The sequence below is a fragment of the Lates calcarifer genome, linkage group LG4 (genome assembly GCF_001640805.2).
Source record: "Lates calcarifer isolate ASB-BC8 linkage group LG4, TLL_Latcal_v3, whole genome shotgun sequence".
Classification (NCBI taxonomy): Eukaryota; Metazoa; Chordata; class Actinopteri; family Centropomidae; genus Lates; species Lates calcarifer.
The window spans coordinates 24,959,208-24,978,934 of NC_066836.1; the positions used below are offsets into that span (position 1 = coordinate 24,959,208).

Sequence of the window (19,727 nt, forward strand, 5' to 3'; positions counted from 1 at the left end):
TGCACACGATTTAAGACAAGTGGACAACTGCACCACATTTAACCACATTAAACATTGATTTTATGGTAAATGGGCTGTACTTATATAGCGCTTTTCTATTCTTTTTCGACCACTCAAAGCGCTTCACACTACAGATCACATTCACACAGCACTTGTTCTATACAATTTGCTTTCTAACACAGACACAGATCCGATGACACACATCGGAGGCAATTTGGGGTTCAGTATCTTGCCCAAGGACTATGTGGACTGGAGGAGCCGGGAATCAAACCACCGACCACACTGACCTTCTGATTGGTGGTGATTGCCGCTCTACCTCCTGAGCCACAGCCACCCCTGAGATTCTAGATGCCAATTTAAACACTTCTACTAGTTGGAGAATGTTAAGCAAAATAAAACAACAGATACAGCGTCTCGAAATAACTTCTGTTGTGAATTGGCGCTATATAAATAAAATTTGACTTGACTTGACATGGTGGTGTGCCAGAAACAGATGTGGTTCTGAGATGTTTATTCTTGAGGCAGTCTAGTAGTAGTCTTTAAGCACTGTCTTAAAAAGTACCCTTTTTTTTGGTCTCCATAACTTTAGATGACAAAGCCAAGACTGACCCATAGTGTACTCACATGACAACACCAGAGGAACTTGGGATCCTTGATTAGAGCCTGCTCTGTCAGTTTCTTATGGAACAGCTCATAGACCTCTGGCTCCAGGCACTCTCTCAGCTGAAGCATGCAATACAACACACAGTTTTATATAACCTTGCTCTGCTGGAGTGTACAGTAAACTGCTCCACAAAGGAGGCATGGCCTGCAGACAGTCCTCAACAGTGGATGGTGCAAATACATTTTTATGAATTAACACACAGTGTGGTTAGCGCCTGAGAGGGCAAGCAGTCACTATGTCACAAACCACAACCTATATCTCACAAGGACACACTGAATTTTGCTTTGCCACTTTGTGGTATGAGGAGGTACCAGTGTTGGTGAATAGATCATTCTGACACTGTTGGATTGGTGTTCCTTCCTTGGTTCACCTGCTTCCCTACCTGGATGTCCAGAGTGGAGAAGTAGCTGTTGAGGTGTTCAGGGTCGTTAATGTTGGGTTCCCAGCAGACCGGACACACCATGTCCCTGATGTGTTTGTCCCTTACAGCGATAGTGAAGTGCTGCTGGAAACAACCACAGCATACTGAACACTGACACGATGTCAGAGACTGCATCTGAGAAAGAAGGGAGAATGGGACAGTAGGAAATGACTGAGGATATCCTGAAGTGCTGCAAAACTCATGGAAACATTCATGCCTCAGTACCTTGCTGTGGGGGAAGACAGACAGACAGATGGGACACTCTTTAGCAAGCACTCTCTTGATAAACTCCCTGTCATGGGACTCTCGTACAGCCTGCACAACATCCTCCAGCGAGTAGGGGGCACTGTGCTCCAGAAGCAGCGACAGTGCCAGCTCACAACGACCCCAGCTAGGAAGATCGTACACTGCTAGTAACCTCCTACATATCCGCTGGAAGAGAAGAAAGGAATAATACAGACAATAGATTACGTATCCACACCAGCCTGATTTATACACTGCACAACATTCTCTTTAAGGTTCAAACAAAATGTTGTTGCTCATGTAGTACAGTGCAACATCTGACAGCTTTTTAAGAACAATGTGCTACAAACAATATAATAAAACTATTTCCAAAATGAGCAAAACAGGTACAAACATCACAAAATCTTAAAATAAAGATTAAGCACTCAGCACAGTGGCAGCATACTCAGTTGTAGACTGCACAAGACATTTATGTACACATCATAGTAAAGACTTGACAAATAAATGGTAGCTTACAGATTCCATTCACTGCAGTGGATTTTAAGGCACAGAGGCTTAAAGTGATGTGTGTATGGTTGTGGCATTATCTGTGGGGTGGGCTGAGGAAACCAGCTGCTGCAGACTGCTTGGAGGCTCCGGTGCTTCCTGCTAGATGGTAGGAGGATGAGGACGCTGAGGTTAGGGTGGGTGGGGTCCTTCAAAATGCTGAGGGTCCTGTGGGTCTACCCTGCATCATAGGAGTGTTGTGAGGGGTGGGGGGGGGGGTCAGTGCCCATCCCAGACAGTGATGCAGGTGGTCAAGGTGGCCTCTGTAGAAAATGCTGAGGATAGCTGAGGGGAGGCTTACCTTCTACAGCATCCTCAGCAGAGCAGCAAGCAGACTAGAGGCAGTCAAGTGTGATGGGATGGCTGGACTTAGTGTGCCGCAGGACTAGCCTCTACAAGCACTTCATGATAATAGGTGTGTGTGCTATTGTGTGGTAGTCATTCAGACAGAACATGTGAGACTTTTTAGACACCAAAACAATCAAGGTTGATTTGGAGCATATGGGGATGCTTGGCCTAAGGATGTTGAAGATGGCTGCAAGGACACTTGCCAGTTGTCCAGTACATGCCCTGATGGAAAAGCTGTTTGCAGTCATTGTTTGCAGCGGTGTGGTCAGAGAAGCAGGCTTGGAATCCCTGGGCTGGCAGGAAACAAGAAGGGTACTCTTGGAAACATCATTAAGACAGCAGAGGGCTGGAAATCCAAAACTGTGATGTAAAAACACCAAACAAGCTTCAGAGAGCTGAGGGGCACAGCAGGGGAACTTTCACATAATGTGTGCTCATTTGATCCATTGTTAATATAAAATATTATTTAGTGCAAATAAAATATAAAGGTACTGGGTCCTTTAACCCAGACTTCCACACAATGGAAGATTGACACAAAATCCTAAAAGAGAAAACAGTACTTTTTATCATCCCATTCTTATTTTTTTGTGGTTTAAGTTCTCCCAGACCTCTTTGTGGAAATCTTAGAGGTTTATGACCAAAACATCTCTAACTGTCTTTTCCTGCTCCAACCCCCTGACCTTAATGTGGACAAATCTATGCTTTACCATGACATTAAGGGGCAGGATGAACTACTGAGGAGTTTCTGAATTTCTAAATATCTGATAACCTGATAAGAGAATTTAAATGGCTTTCCAGTGTTGGGCCTCTCACCTGTTTGTCAGGGTGATGGATGTCTACAGGAGGCTCAGGCTTGTCACTCCAAATGCGGTTGTGGAAGGGCTCCAGAAGGGGTCGCTGCAGCAGGGCCAGGGCCCCTCTCACCTCGCCACCACTCTGTCTCAAAACATCATGGCAGCGAGCCTCATCACTGAAGCCTAATGCACACAGCTCCTTTACCTGAAAGAGCAGAGTGAGGAAAAGTAACAATCTAGTAGCACCTCCAGACAAAAAGGAGGCTGGTGGAATATTACTGTACATCACTTTACATTTCATGGAGGTATATCTGTCACCTTGGCAAGTCTGTCTCTCAGTGCTTGTCTGGCAGCTCTCTCAGTGTCACCCCCTGCTGTCAGCCAGGCTTGCTTGGCCTCTGCTCTGGACAGCTGGACCACGCTTTCAGTTTTTACAGGGTACACCCCTTTCCCAGCATCCTCAGTGGGAGTGTCACATGACCTGTTCTGTGTTAAAGGACAGTCAATCATTAACAGACAACATGACAGTGACAGTCAGAGGAACATAAAGGCATGATTTGTCAGGATTAAAAAGACTTTGATTTGTACTGAGAGAAGCATACTTACCATGTGCTCTGTTGTGCTCTTGTCAGAAACAGACTTAAGGGAGGATGTTGCCACCAATATCCTGATCTGGTCTAACAGCAGAGGAAGCTCTGTCTTTAACCACTTGCAGGGTAGGATGCTGCTGTCCCCAGCTACTCTCATGCTTGTGTACACCTCCTCTGGACTAACTCCTTTCTTCTCCCCATCCTGCACAGACATGAAGGTCAGATACACTAGAATACAGACAACCAATCTAGTCTAGATCTCTGGAAATGAAATGAAGTTGACTTGCTCTTATTAACTGAATCAGCTTAAGCCCCTCCTCCTTCATCAGTCTCTGCCTCCAGGAGTCAAGGTCTTCAGGGGCGGGCTCTTTGGGTTTGATTGGCAGGGCAGGGACCCTTCTGACAGGAGAGGGAGGGCGGAGCTTCACAGGCAGGGGTGCAGGCTCTGGACGAGCCAGGTCACACATCTCACACACTGTAGCAGGAGAGTAGTTCAGATAGGTACAGAACTGACACACCCACTGGAGAGAGAGGGAGAGAAAGAGATAGACATATCAATGGACAGGCAGGCAGAGAGAGAATGAGACAGAGAAACAGAGAGAGTTTCAAAAATACCTGTAAATGGTTGTGTTCACACCCTGAGCTATGGTCAATGTCAGTAGCATCTAAAGTCATCTAAAGTAATTAACAGCCATCATCAAGATATTCCTCTACAATACACTTCCAATGTAACTGATGGAGGGCAACATCAACAGTTCTTGTTCTGTGTAAAAATATAACCCAAACTTTATCTGAATATGAGGCTTCAAAAATTTGAGTTAGACAATTCAAGTGGGTATCTTCCAAAGGTCGTCTGAAATTTCCATTTGGAAGTTTTATATTTAAAGACAGGAGAAAACTGACAGTAACATTTTTCATATTACAGTATTAATCGCATGAATATTAATTCATCAGCTGATTGGAATCAATCATTAGAAGTCAAGTCAAAGTTATTTATTGACGTGAACTAGTCAAGTGCCTTTTGTTAAATGTCTTACATGTTTGACACACTCCAAGAGTATGGGATGGTCAACTGTATCAAATAAATGAAAATTAAAATGGCATGGTTTTCAGAGTCTCCTGACAGCAGCAAATCATTTGTCGCCCTCAGCAGAGCAGACTCAGCACTGTGGTCCATCTTGAAACTAGATTGGTATTTGTCCAAAATGTTGTGTTTGCACAACTTTTTCCAGGACCTTGGACAGGAAAGATATTTTTGAGATTTGTTTTGAGAGTTGCTGAGTACAGTTGGATCTAAGTTAGGTTTTTGGATAAATAGTTGAATTTCAGCTTGCATGAAGGTGGATGGGATGTAGCCGCTTACTTTAGACAAATTTATTATGGACAAAACCATGGGTCCAACTGTATGAAATATTTGTTTGACAAAGAATGGAATTATATGCAGTGAATAGTGGCAATTGGCTTCATGATTCACACAAAGAAAGGAGGGGAAATAGGTTCAAAATAACTTAAAATTACAGAGGGGTGAGGGTGGAGGTGTCTGTCAAAACAGAAAGTAAGACTTTATAGATAGAGCTGGCACAGTCAGTTACTTTTCACCAAAATGCTGTAGTGAAAGAGACAGCAGTAAGTTTAGTTTAATCACTGTCAAACGTAGATTACAGAATCTGCAGTGTGACAATATTGCATGTACACTGGATAGATTGACAAATATAATAAACAATAATATATAGATTTCTCACAAGATTCACAGCACAACTCCCAAAACAAAAATGCAAAATTCAGTTTTTGCATTCTGTCATGGTCCATCTTTCTGGAGGCATTATATACCTTTGTCTAATTATCTTAACTCAACTGGCTGATATCCCTTGTCTATAAAATGCCAGAAGTGCAAGGAAGAACACCCTCAGATTCTTTGGCTTTCATTTAAAGAGCTAAGAAACTAGATGACAAAGTCTTTCTGGTGTATTTACCAAGCTTTACTGGTCGAGGTTCAAATGTGATTGGCAGTGTTTAATGTTGTGACATAACTTTTAAGTTAAACTTGATCTAAAAAAAAAAAAAAAAAAAGTTGTTTGTATCTGCCGCAGCAATAAAATGATGTGAAGACACCATACGGGAGTTAGTTCTTTCTGACTTATTCCAGGTTTGAGGATTCTTCAGCTTCTTTAAAGCAAAGAGTATAACAAATATACAGTAACTGTATTGTTTGTCTTTTAGGAACCTTGGAAAAAGAGCTGGTCAGCAGAAAGCTTTAGTCAGGGGTCGATGTGTTTGTCCTGTAGCAGCAACCCTGATGAGGTGAAGTGCGGATTCATTTTCTGAGATGCTGCTGCAAAGCACAGTATCCCTCTGTGTCTCACTGTGAGGGCTATGTCAGAAATTGATTTAAAATGATTTGTTCTTGGAAAGAAATAAGATGATGGTATGATTATGTTACCACACTGTATTTCCTTTAAATCAGCAGATTTTATCAGTGTGTTTTCTGTAATATCTGTCTGACCCATGGTGAAAAGCTAGTTGAGACCTGCTGTGATGTGCCCCTGCAACTAGTATCCCTAAAATGAATGATTCCTGACTAAAATAAGCAAGACAGTAAATCATTCTTAGGCATTGGGTTTAAAATTTGAAAAGTAGTTTCAGTTACAGCTGGAAAAAAAGAGGATAAAATAGAAAGATAAGAAGAAATATTATTATTGCTAAATTATTATTATTATTGTTATTATTATTGTATTTATCATTATTATCATTATTATTATTATCTATTTTATTTTATTTTTTTTTCCTTTTGATGATATAAGTTGTCACTTACAACTTTAGACTTTGGTGAGGAGTCCTAAGATGCATGTGTTAGTTTGCATTTGTGTTAGGTTTAATGGCTTAAACCACCCAGTTAAAAGGAATAGAGTTCTGGCTCATCTCTCTCAGCTACATGTGGGGATAGCGTTCCTACGAGAAACACACTTTCGCAACGCTGACGTTAACAGAATTTGTAGAGGCTGGGTTGGGGAGGTTTTCCACTCGAGATTCAACTCTAAGGCCAGAGGCACTGCCATACTCATTCACAAAGATATCTTATTCACAGCTGAGAAAATCGTGACCGACCCAAGCGGTAGATATGTGATAGTCAATGGTAAACTTTTTAATAAATTTGTAATTCTAGCAAACGCTGACGCTTTTATGAAATCTTTTTTTTCAGCCCTGCCTGATGTTGACATTCATAATTTAATTATTGGACTTATTGCGTTCTTAGTCAATTCAATTCAATTCAATTTTATTTATATAGCACCATATCACAACAACAGTCATCTCAAGGCACTTTTCATATAGAGCAGGTCTAGACCATACTCTTTAAAATAGGTATTTACAGAGAGAGACCCAACAAATCCCACCATGAGCAAGCACTAGGCGACAGTGGCAAGGGAAAACTTCCTTTTAAGAGGCAGAAACCTCGAGCAGAACCGGACTCAGGGTGGGCGGCCATCTGCCTCGACCGGTTGGGTTAAGAAGGAGAGAGAGGGGGAGAGGGGGGGAGAGGGGGTAGAGAATAGCCTGAGCTAGACTGTTCTACTACCAAACCTGGATTGCTTTCCAAGTCAGCCAAAGTCATTCATAACTACATAGAACAATATGGGTTGTTCAAACCCTGGAGGTTCAAATTTCCAAGTAGTAGAGCGTTTTTTTTCTTCTCTCCAGTTCATAGTACTTACTCTCGAATTGATTATTTTTTACCAGACACTCGGCTTATTCCCCTTATAGATCGCATCACATATCATAGTATTGTCATCTCCGATCATGCCCCACTCTCTTTCGAAGTGTCTTTCCCCGAGCAACCCCCTACATGCAGAGCATGGCACTTGAACTCTCTTTTACTTTCAGATTCTAAATTTACAGAATTTGTGAGCACTCAGATAAAGTTCTTTATTGAAACAAATGCTACGCCAGATATCTCTCATGGTATTCTTTGGGAGACCTTCCTGCATGGCCAGATTTTCAGTTTTACTTCCCACAGTAAAAAAGAAAACATCTCTAAATTAAAGGAACTCAGTGACAACATAGCCCAGTTAGATGCACAGTATGCAACCTCACCTACCCCTGAACTCCATCAGAAGAGGATTCGTCTTCAAACTGAGTTTGATCTAGCCTCAACCTCTAAGGCAGAGCACCTGCTTCTAAGGGCCAGACACACCGTGTATGAATTCGGGGACAAAGTGGGCAGACTTTTGGCTCACCAAGCTCGACAATCATTCATGTTGCGTCAAATACAGACCAGTTCAGGCTCCATGGTTACTGACCACAAACAAATCAATGATAAATTTGCTGAGTACTATGGTAAATTATATACTTCCAAGTGCACCACTGGCCCCGGCGAAGCAGACTATTTTTATCAGGAACTGAATCTACCTAGGCTGAACGATACTTTGAGATCCACTCTCGACAATCCATTGACAGTTGATGAGGTTCGGGAAGCCATTAACTGCATGCAGTCTGGAAAAACACCTGGGCCCGATGGGTTCTCAGTGGAATTTTTTAAAAGGTTCCCCAGTGAGCTTTCTCCATTACTTTTGAATACATACAATGAAGCCCTCTTGCACGACCAGCTGCCACAAACATTGAGGCAAGCCTCAATGTCTAATTCCCAAAAAAGACAAAGACCCCCTTCACTGTGAGTCCTACTGCCCAATTAGTCTACTTAATGTGGATTATAAGATTCTAGCGAAATGTCTTGCCAAGCGCATTGAAAGGGTTCTCCCAGCCCTTATTTCACCTGACCAGACAGGATTTGTTTCAAGGACGACACTCCTTCTCGAATACCCGTAGGCTCCTTGATATATTGTACACCCAGTCAAAATCTTATTCTCCTGAAATTATTGTGGCCCTTGATGCAGAAAAGGCTTTTGACCGGGAGGAATGGGGCTTCCTTTTCAATACCCTTTCAAGATTTGGCTTCGGACCCACATTTATTTCCTAGATCAAATTACTTTACAGCGGTCCCTTAGCCTCAGTTCGAACAAATGAGGTACAATTAAGCTATATCCCTTTGTATCGTGGAACGAGACAGGGATGCCCCCTATTGCCGCTGCTTTTCAACTTAGTGATTGAGGCACTTGCAATTTCTTTAAGACAGTGCAGCTCTTTCGAGGGGATAATCCGAGGTGATAAGGCACACAAGGTGTCACTGTGCACAGACGACCTCCTCCTATATATTACTAACCCTGCAAAGTCCCTTCCGTCCATTCTATCTAAGCTGGAACAGTTTTGGAAACTCTCCGGTTATAAGGTCAATACGCAAAAAAGTGAAGTTTTCCCTCTGAATCCCACCGCTCTTAATATTCCTGCCTCCATGTTCCCCTTCAAGAGAGTAACATCCCATTTTAAATACTTGGGGATTACTGTCCATCGCTCTTTTCAGCTATTATATAAATTTAATTTTTCCCCTTTAATTGACAAATGCAAAAAAGATTTGGAGCGTTGGTACGCCCAGCCATTATCATTGGCTGGGTGTACCAACTTGCTTAAAATGAACATAATTCCCAAATTCATATATCTTTGTCAGAATATCCCTGTATTCATCTCCAAAAAGGAGTTCTCTTGATAGGATATTCTCTAATTTCATTTGGGATGGCAGGCAGCCTCGGATTGCTAAGGCTTTTTTACAAAGACCCAAAATATTGGGAGGGATGTCCATGCCCAACCTCCTTTACTATTATTGGGCTTGTAATATTTAGAAAGTTATCACACATGTCCAAAGTAACCCTCCTGAGCATGTGCCAGATTGAGTAAAGATAGAAGCACATGATCTCCCTTTTCACTCTTTAGTTAACCTCCCCTTTATCTCTGGCAATTCCCACATCATACATTAACCTGGTCGTAGCTTGTACACTTAAAATTTGGTCACAGGTTAGGAAGCAATTGAGCCTGCAAAAAGACTCCTTATTGGCACCCGTTGCGTCAAACCATCTCTTTACACCAGCCCAGTGGGATCTGTCTTTTCGCGCATGGCACAAGAACGGAATACAAGTTGTTTAAGATTTGTATATTGAGGGGGTATTGCATCATTTGCTCAGCTGGCAAGAAAATTTGGCTTTCCCTGAGCTACCTCCAGAGACACCCCTAGACACTCTTCTAGCCACAAAGATAAGTCTTAAGGGCGCCATCACAAGGATATATAATACACTAACTAACATAAATCCTCAGCCCACTGCCAATATTAACACTCTGTGGGAGGAGGATCTTGGCACACCTCTTTCCAATGATGTGTGGGAATCATTTCTAAAGCAAGTACACTCATCTTCCTCTTGTAATAGACATGGCCTTATACAATTTAATTGGCTAGGATCTACCCCAGTATCGACCCTACAGGTGACGGGTGCAAACAAGCACCAGCGACCTTAATACATATGTTCTGGACATGTTCCACTCTTCGCACATTCTGGCTCGCAATATGTAATTCCTTGAGCTGAGGTTTTTAGTATGGTTATTGATCCACATCCTTTAATAGCTTTATTTGGTGTAAGACGGGGACTGTGTCTGGCCATTAAATATGTACTATGTGGTGGCTTTCACTACTTTACTTGCCCATCGCCAAATACTGTTAAAGAGCTCCAAACCCCCATCCCATGCCAAATGGATCAAGGATATTATGTTTCACCTTAAGTTGGATAAGATTAAATTCACCCTGAGAGGTAATAAGGACAAGTTTAACAAGGTTTGGATGCCTGTTCTGACTTATTTTGATAAAATGAAAGATGTGACAAACTGGGATTAGTAGAGGATACCTTTGCATATGTAGGTGAAATCTGGTAACTTAAACCACTCTTCCTCCCCCCCATGACAGTGGGTGCTGCCAGACCTTTCCTCCAGTGCTGAGACAGTGCTGTGGAGATTGGTCTGGTTATGCGAGACTACTTTTATCCTTGATTTAAATCAATTTTTTTCACTATGGCAGTATTCTCTTTCAGTTACTTTGGGTCGAAAAAGCGTAATATATCTATTGTGACATTAAGACGCAATACACACCCGAGTGAGGATGAGGAATTTGTAAGTGATGTGGCTTTGAAAGAAAGTCTGATGTGTCACTAGCTGTTCTCACATTCTGTGAGAGAGTAGGAAATTCAGAACATAGGCACCAAATATCAACACTGCGCCATTTACTCTCAAGTCTTTTTATGGATCTGTCTGACCTCTCTGGGGAGAGAACTTCACAGAAATTAAATGTTAAATACAAAACTGGTGAAGATATAATTAACTTGATACACTGAAAATAAAAATAAAGGTGATTCAGTTTCCCATTACAGTCGATGGCTCCACGACCACATTTTGCAAAGACATACACACGCACACACAATTAACTGACCTGGCTGTCAGGGTCACCAGGCATGCCCAGTACTGGTGCTGGTGGTCTAGGTGGAGTGATGGGTGGGTGTGATGGGGTCACTGGAGGTCGTGTGGCCAAACGAGGTCTTTCACACACCTCACACAGAATACTGCTGGCTGCATTCACCATGGTACAGCTCTTACACTGCCACTCTGAAAAGGATACATTGAAGGATACATTCACATTACACGTGTGTGTAATTAGAAAAATATAATGGCCTAGTCTCCAGTAATAGTGATAGTAAAAATATACAATTACACCATAAATGTTAAAATATTACTTTCACATTTAAATTACAAAGTCAACACCTTTCTTCAATGTGATGACAGCAGTTGTGAGTGGATTTATATATTTATTTGCTTTTATCTCATTTTATATGTTAAGGAGGAAAGTGTATAGGAGTTGGGATTACTGCAGCTGTGAGGTGCAGCAAAAGATAACACTAACCAGTGATGGTGGCAGGCTGAGATTCATCTGCTTTAGAGCTGATGGATTCCAAGCGAGGGCGCTCACAGTCCTCACAGAGTACATCCTGGATTGAGTTGACTTTAGAGCAGTGAAGGCAACACCAGGTCGAAGAACTGAAACAGGGAAGAGTGACTGTTAGACTTTGTTAGTTAGTTAAACCAGCAACTGGATTTCATTTCCATTTAGTCTGTGTTACAATAACAGCATAGGTAGACCACCCTGTCGCATCCACAGGGAAAACACAATAACTGACACAACTGAAGGTGGAGATGGAGGCAAGCTGAGCAGCAAAGACAGTGACTCCTCAAGTCTGCAGTGCTGACACACACTAAGACCCTTGATGATCCTGGAGTGAACTTGATACTGACTTGACATATATTCAGAACCAGTATGGGCTGTGGACCAGTGGGATCAGAGTATTTACAGTTCATATTGCCAGAACTGTTGATCTTGACCTGTGACTGCTCCGGTTTTTGGATGATGATGATGATGATGATGATGTTGATGATGATGATAAAGTGACTGCTGTTCGACGGTGGTTGGTCCTCTCGGGGTAGGAGTGGTACAGTCTGTCACATTCAGAGCAGAGGCCCTGGAGGCAGGTGAGGCAGTGGGCAGAGATTCGGAATATTCCACAGACAGTGCAGTTCTCTGAAACAGAGGTAACAATACACTGTACAAACGCTGTCACATAATATTCAGTCATAATCTGTGCCAGTTCACTGGGAAATCAACTGTATTTCGTGCTGTACCAGATATCGTACCACAGGTAAAAACTTTAATATATGTTGTAAAAATACAATGTATCAATTCAGTACCCCAAAGAATTCTAAAGAGCAATGTACTGGTAGTAAATCACTGTCAAAACACACATATACATGTATACATACGCCTTGGTGTTTCAGGATATGCCACTGTCCTCTTTCCCAAAAAAGCAGCCATTTTATCACATTCAATCCCTGGACTGACACATCCAGGTCACAGTACCTCAGTTTACAGTGTAACATTGCCCTTGTGTCAATAAATACACGGCAAATCAAGTAGTCAGTGCAGGAAAACAGTGCTTTCTCTCCTCACCTGGGTGTTTGTTTGAGGAGGTGGAAAAGACCTGAATGGACCTGAGACTTTGGTGGTTGGAGGACAGGGAGTGGCCATGGCTGCCCTCCTTGGATGAGTGATGGTGGAGGGGGAAAGCTAGAGACTTGGTCTGACCATCTGAGTGGCATGAAGTGGAGGAGGAGTGGTAGACTACAGCATCAGTATTGAGACCAACATCCTGAGAGGAGAGAAGAGCGGCTGACTCATAAAACTGGCAGTACAGGTCATCATAAACTCCACAATAAGGGATGGTTAATTCAGAGTAATGTAATGCTAATACCAGTATTTCACTAAACAAAATGACTTCATCAGACAAAGCACTCCTCACAGTACCATGATTCATTTTCATTTATTTCTTCTTGTAACTCTTTCTAGTATTACTAACTTTAGGTGAGTGTGTGGTGAGGTGGACTGTACTGTATTTGGATAGTGAGGTTAGATTAATGAAGGTTTTTATTTATATCTTTCATTTGCTAGCATGAACTGTTTGAAGCAAGCCCCCAGGAACTGCATGACAAGTGCTGCCAGATTTTACAGATGCATTGTTGTTCATCCTGAGTCCAGTCAGTATTTAAATGAAATGCTACTGTCAAGGCTGCAGTAACATACTTATCAGTAAAAGGGAATATATGGTTTGCCCTGTCGTACTGGGAAGGAATCTGACCCTGTAAATCTTCCCTGTAATGTTCTTAAGCTGAATACGAGCACAAGATGGAAAATGTGTTCAGTCCAAAAAAGAAGAAGATGATAAGACAAAAGAAATGAGAAATAAGATGTGAGCTATGGCAAAACTGGGAGTTCAGACATATTGATCAGTCACAACTGCAACAAAAATTTTATTATACACATTTAAAATCATCAGAAAATGCACATTAAAACAGTGGTATTTTTTAAATATAGTTGTGTCGCAAACATTAATTTGTGTTATGAGAATTTAGTCAATGTGTCCAAAGACAAATACAAAGTCTACAACAGCCATATCAGTAAAACATTTTCCTGTGGTTCATATGTGCAGTGTGACATCAGTAAGTCAGCCAGCTCAGCCAATGCTGTGTGTGTGAAAACCCTGGGAAGCCTGAAACCCTTTTTGCAGTTTGCTGTCTGTGAGCAATTTGCACTGGTAACAAAACGGGTTTCTCAATACATTCTTAGCAGGAAATGTGGAAAAAAAAAACTTGTTCCATGTAAGGTAAACCATTCCTGGATTTAGTCTATAGAGAGCAGAGCAGCAGAGCTTTTCTGTCTCTGTGATTCAGTATTGATTTACATCATAATGTAGTGTTTTAAGTCAAACATATAACTGAGGATATGACAGATATAATGGTGGTATATGGACTCTACCTTGTGTCTCAGTGTAGGAATGATTCTCTCATAGAACTCAGGGTGGGGGTGAGCCTCCTGGGACCAAACCAAATAACAGGTTATTATTCATGCTTTTTATTTCAGGTCATGCAAAAAGTGAATGTATTATGCACATGTACCAGAGCAGTGCCACAGAATAAGGCAGCACGTGACTTCTCAAACATTATCCTGCAGTGATTAAGATAATGTGTTTCATAATCACACTGACATCAGATGAATGGGTGATTTCATTTGCTCCTGTATGGTAATACAGTTGTAGGAGCATTTATCCAGTCAGGTGGTGTGGTGCAAGTTCTATAGCTGTTTTTTTCCAGTAAACATCAAATAGAGCAAGCAGTATGACTTGCACTAGCTTGCACACACACCCACATGCACGCACCGCACACACACACACACACACACACACACACACACACACACACACACATCACTGAAGTACTTTTATATATGTTGAGCTCAGTCTCTTTCATTTTGATATTCATTTTTCATCTCGTAAACATTTTTTGAGGAATTATAACGTCCTTTCAGCTGAATAAAACACCTACTGCAATCATACAACAGCAATCCTTTATTACTTACATGGAGAAAGAAACAATCATACTTAATTATTACCAGCCCTACTCTGATTTTTCATATACATTCTACATTCTAAGTGCCATTTTAGTCAACTGTATTTCACACCTACGACTGTATCAAGTGCAGAGGTGGTATTCAGGATTCACAAGTGTTCACTCTTGTCAACAAGAATATGGAGTACAGTGGACATATTCTGTTTATCAGAGTCTGTTTCCATTTTGAGTGGTTTGTAAGATGTTACACAAAATCTACTGTTTTTAAGCCTTCTTCAGCTATTCATCAAACAGGAGAAAGTCTGACACAGTTGCCATTAATTTTCCCAAGAAAATCAATGAAGTGTACACAAACACACACACACACCTTGATAAGCATTTCTAGTTCCATCCTCAGACTCATCACTTCCAGTGTTACTGCAGCAACTCGGCCCACATCAGGATCTGTGACATCATCGGGGAAGCTGAGCCCATCTGGCTGTTGATTGGAGTAACCATAGAGACAGAGAACCGCTCTTCCTCCCTTGCAGTAGAAAGAACAAACAGTGCATAATGTGAAATTTTTTTTGTTTACTTACCCAAACAATTATGTAGGGACAGAATAAAGATACATTCAGGACAAGGTCAGGACAGCCTCAGGATGGGTCAGGATTATCAGCAATCAAAGTCACAGGACTACATGAAAAAAAACTTTGACCATACCTTACGTTACCATATTCAGGGTGTTCAACAGCTTAACAATGACTGCTCTGTGCCAAATAGAAGCATCAGTCAAAACGATGACCATACGTATATATCTCCTACCGGACTACTTTCATTTACTATAATAACAGAAAAATATATAGTATCACATTGGTGATCATAAACAGAGACATATGGAGGTGGATTCCAAGCTCTTACTGTCTGGCAGTCGACATTCTAGACTTAGGACAACAGGTAATTCATAGATTAACAGGACATCTCAGTCATTGGTTCTCTGTATCCTTTCAGTTTTTTGGTCCCTGCAATATTATATTTTTGTAGAGGCACTTGTAATGCTGTTCAATATTCTTGAATATTTTTTTTGTTACCTGAATGGCATCAACAGTGGCCCTGAACACTGGGTTGTTGTGTTTCACAGTCCTCCAGTACTTTGGCCTGTTGGGGTTTGTTAAGTTACAGCCATACTTTTCCAGGATGTTCAGGGCTGTAGACAAGCGCTGAAGAGATGCAAGGGTCTGAAGAAGCAGAGAAAACAGTACATTTAGTGACAAGTTAAATAGTTTTAATGTTCATGTTCAATCTGAAATAGAAACATGTAACTAATCTCAAATTCACCCACCCCACTGAATTATTATTGAAAATAAAAATCTTACTGCACTTCAAAGTCATTCCAGATCCCAGGCTACATTTGAGAGATTCACTGTGAAACAGACATCAACTTAAAGTGAGTGGGGAAGGTGCAGTGTGGATCATTTTGTCTATGTCTATGAAGCATTTGTGTAAGTTTAGTTTTTTTCTGTATGCTTGTTTTTTTTTTTTTACCAATAATAATAATGGCGATGAAGATTTAACATTAATTCATAACCTTCCTTTTTACCAGTATTTCCCCTCCCCTCCACAGTCTCCCCCAAGGTTACCCAGCATTTGTGAAACATTATCACTGACATGTTAGTCATAACCATCATTTCAGTCAACATAACTTCAAACTAATTGACCTCAACCTGGGACAATAACTTTTTCACATCAGGACACTCCAGGATTATGTATATATGTTCTCCCTGTGCCTGCATGGGTTCTCTCCAGGTACTCCAGCTTCCTCCCACAGTCCAAGGACATGCAGGTTAACTGGTGATTCTGAATTGGCGTAGGTGTAAAGGTGATTGTGAAAGATTGTCTCTATGTGTCAGCCCTGCGATAGACTAGCGATAGTCCAGGGTGTTGCCTGTCTGTCGCTCAATGTCAGATGGGATAGGCTCCAGCCCCCCCACAAAGATGAATGGGTTTTCCTAGTGGTCTGAGGAACCACTGGCTTGCAGTGCATGGTTACAGGCAAGCTGTTTATTGTACTGTTATACAGTCCTGAACACAATGTTGTCTTGTTGCGAAAAGACTAAATCTGCAGTTTTGAGTTGAGTTGAGTTGCAAATTAGTTTTGTGAAACTGACACAGCACAAAGTCTGTGATTGATGAGTCTCACTTTTCCTAACTTCCTCATGAAATATCCTGAGTGTTCATGTTTTTCAGGACTGGCTGCAAAGCTGTAACATACATAAATTATTAACACAACAGTTGTCATTAGGCAACAAACTGAGCTAGAGTGACAAGAAAAAGTCAGTGACCTGGTTTTCCTCAATAATTGAAAATGTGATCTGATCTTCACCTAAGTCACAAATACAAATGAGAAAGCTGCACTGTCCCAATGCCCCAAGCATGTACTTAAGCTAATAACACAAACAATTAAAACCTTTATGGAATACACCCATCAAACAGTCACAGTGCTGGAGGAAAACGTAAATCAGTCGCTGTATTGAATAACTGGTCAAACCTCCTTTGGCAGCTATAACCTCAAACAAGCTATTCCAGTAGCTGTGGATCAGACACAACCTTGAGGAGGAACTAGTACAACCATTGATCACATCATGACGCTCCCTCCTCCTTACTTCACCTTTGAGATGATGTTAGTTGGACCTTTGCAAAATGTACATTATCAACAAAGGCGAACTGCAAACTGGCCTACCAGGGCAACAAGCATGAAACTCATCTGAATACTACTAGTATGCTGTTCTTTGACAAGACCCTTAACAGATAAGCAGTATAGAAAATGAATGAATAAATGTTTGTATGAATTATGTATTCAACACGGAGAAGAAGACCCAAATGATTTGTGTGTCATTTGTTAAAATAGATTGTGTTTGTTTGTAAACGTAACATAGATGAAGATCAGATATTTTATTCTATTTACCAGCCTTATCCAAATGTAACCTTCAATTCTAACTTACCCAACCCTGGTCTCTGTCTGGATGGATGTCATATAGGTATGACATCCATCCATCCATTCTTTCTCACCTCCTTTCTGTTGCTGCCAAAGCTGTTTTCTATGACCATGGTCTCTGCAGCGATGTGGTGGTATTTGGAGCAGGGTGGTAAAGGCAGATTAGCCATAGCCATCACCCCGGCACGCACCTCTACCACCCTGCCCCCAGAGTACAGACACACTTCAGCTCGACTCCGCACTTCCTGCAGCTGCTCCGACAGAGACGGCATTCTACAGACACACACACACACAGTGTCAGTAACTGTAAAATTACTGGTTTGAACCCTCTGACTGATATATTGTTATATATGACACCATTAGATGGCATACTGATCTCTGATTTTTGAATGAAATTTTTGGTGAAATACTGGATCATTAAAACATGTACTGAGATGACACCACATGATTTTACAGGGGGAAAAATCACTGTTGGGTGGTGCTGTTAACAATTCATCATCACATCTCTTTTGGCAAGATATAGGTAAAGGTTGGAAAGTACTGGTTTAATCTTGAACAAGGTTTTGTATCTTAAAGTCTATAAAGTGAATAAAATAGTGTAAAAATGGTTGTTGCAATTCCCAAGAATCCAAGGAAACATCTTTTTCTTTGTGGTTCCAAAATAGATCTGGTTTACTTGCCTTTTTCACAGCAGACATTTTGACCTGTCGTGGCAGCAAAGGCACAGTTAGAACAAATAAAAAGTGATGGCTGAGTTCCAGCAATTATTGCAATGCAGCAGTTTAAACATGGTGTTACTTATGTTTGACAAGTCAAAATGTCTGCAGTGGAATGTCACTCCACATTTCCCCCTGCTTGTGTCTGGGCTTCAGACCCACTCAACAGTAGGGTTGGTTTTACCTAAATACAGTATGTGCATGAATTCATCGTCTCTGTTTTGTGCAGCTTTACATTACATATCAGATGTTCATTTCAGATCTCCCTACACCCATCTGATGTACATATATATAGTATATGTATATGTAGATTTTAAACAGGTGCGGAAATGTGATGTTGTGCTACTTGGTGTAATGCGCTATAGACTGAGGCACCACAGCTATTCCACACCATTTTCTTTAAAAACAATAAATGTAAGGTTAATTTTACCCTAAAACATTTTTGCACTGCTGGACTATGTGAACAGAAGCGCTGCTGTCATCACTACATGTGGATGCCGTGTAACGTTATAATGTTACTTCAGCAGGTGACATGACCATTGAAATGCTTAGGAAACAATGTGTCGGTGTAACATATTAAACAGTCATACAGCTATTCTGACAGGACTCCGGTGTAGGAGTGTGTGGTGTGACCAGGTGAAAGTGAGGGTGTAGGTGCTGGTGTTGTTGCCTACCTCTGCTCTCCAGACACAGCGGTGAAATCCCGGAGCTGCTCCTCAAGGTCCTCCGTCAGCAACTGGTTTCATTCGCACCGATCTGCGGACTCCGGCCTCCTAAACACCGTTATGTTAGGCATTCAGTGTTACAGCATTAATGTCTGCCACAGAATGGTACGGGATAAGGTCCAGTGTATAATCCCGATGTTAACACACCGTGCTCCCTCCACGAGCTCCAGCAGAACATGGACGCAGCGTCGGTGACGTCACCCACAGTGTTCTAAACGGACGTGCTATGACTGTCATTTATCGGTTTTAGCTTGGTACGTTACAGGTCTAAAAAATGTCAATGGTTAAAATAAACATAAAATAAATAAATGAATAATTGTGATATGTAGTTATCGTAAAGTACAGCGGCCATTCAAAGCTAAATCTGTTGATCTATTTTACATCTCGTGTATCTACTATAATAAACTACCTTTTATTCAGGTTTTAATATCTTAAATACTGTTTCCTTTATGACTATGATATTAAGATAGTCATAATTTTTATGGGCGGTTTAAATTCAATTAACTAAATTCTAAGAAATAAATTACATTGTATAGACCCTATACTGGATATAATTTGGCAGATAAAGTAAACCAAAATTACCTTTTTATAGGGCATTTGGCCAGTTCATTAATTACTCCATCGTCTTGACATGACCTCCGTTGTTATGCATACCTCTAACCTGGATTTTAGAAATTAAGCAGGCTACAGAGGATGTGATTCTAGGACCCCCCATTCCCCTCACCCCAGCACAACCCTACCCCTCAGAAAAGTGTGAGGGGACACCACAAACAAAGGATGAAACAAGTCAGATTTTGTATGTTTATGTTTACGCAGTAGAAACTGAATCAC

At 41.2% G+C, this 19,727-nt stretch overlaps 1 protein-coding gene across 2 annotated transcripts in view; it reads right to left on the minus strand.

Annotated features, from left to right (window-relative positions):
* LOC108896760 (E3 ubiquitin-protein ligase RNF31) overlaps positions 1 to 19,154 on the minus strand; it is a 32,208-nt gene extending 13,054 nt beyond the window's left edge. Inside the window, exons 1-16 of one of the 2 annotated variants that reach the window (XM_018696002.2) lie at positions 18,846 to 19,152; positions 17,530 to 17,728; positions 15,552 to 15,698; positions 14,849 to 15,004; positions 13,892 to 13,948; positions 12,530 to 12,728; positions 11,908 to 12,103; positions 11,432 to 11,565; positions 10,964 to 11,136; positions 3,894 to 4,127; positions 3,623 to 3,808; positions 3,335 to 3,502; positions 3,036 to 3,221; positions 1,311 to 1,517; positions 1,047 to 1,220; positions 625 to 723 (exon numbers count right to left, since the gene is read on the minus strand). In XM_018696002.2, coding sequence (XP_018551518.1) covers positions 625 to 723; positions 1,047 to 1,220; positions 1,311 to 1,517; positions 3,036 to 3,221; positions 3,335 to 3,502; positions 3,623 to 3,808; positions 3,894 to 4,127; positions 10,964 to 11,136; positions 11,432 to 11,565; positions 11,908 to 12,103; positions 12,530 to 12,728; positions 13,892 to 13,948; positions 14,849 to 15,004; positions 15,552 to 15,698; positions 17,530 to 17,727 — 2,514 coding nt within the window. In that variant the 5' untranslated portion in view covers position 17,728; positions 18,846 to 19,152. Of the gene's footprint in view, positions 1 to 624; positions 724 to 1,046; positions 1,221 to 1,310; positions 1,518 to 3,035; positions 3,222 to 3,334; positions 3,503 to 3,622; positions 3,809 to 3,893; positions 4,128 to 10,963; positions 11,137 to 11,431; positions 11,566 to 11,907; positions 12,104 to 12,529; positions 12,729 to 13,891; positions 13,949 to 14,848; positions 15,005 to 15,551; positions 15,699 to 17,529; positions 17,729 to 18,845 lie in introns of both variants that reach the window. The other variant, XM_051070202.1, reaches the window with a different exon arrangement.
* Positions 19,155 to 19,727: the final 573 nt, after the last annotated feature.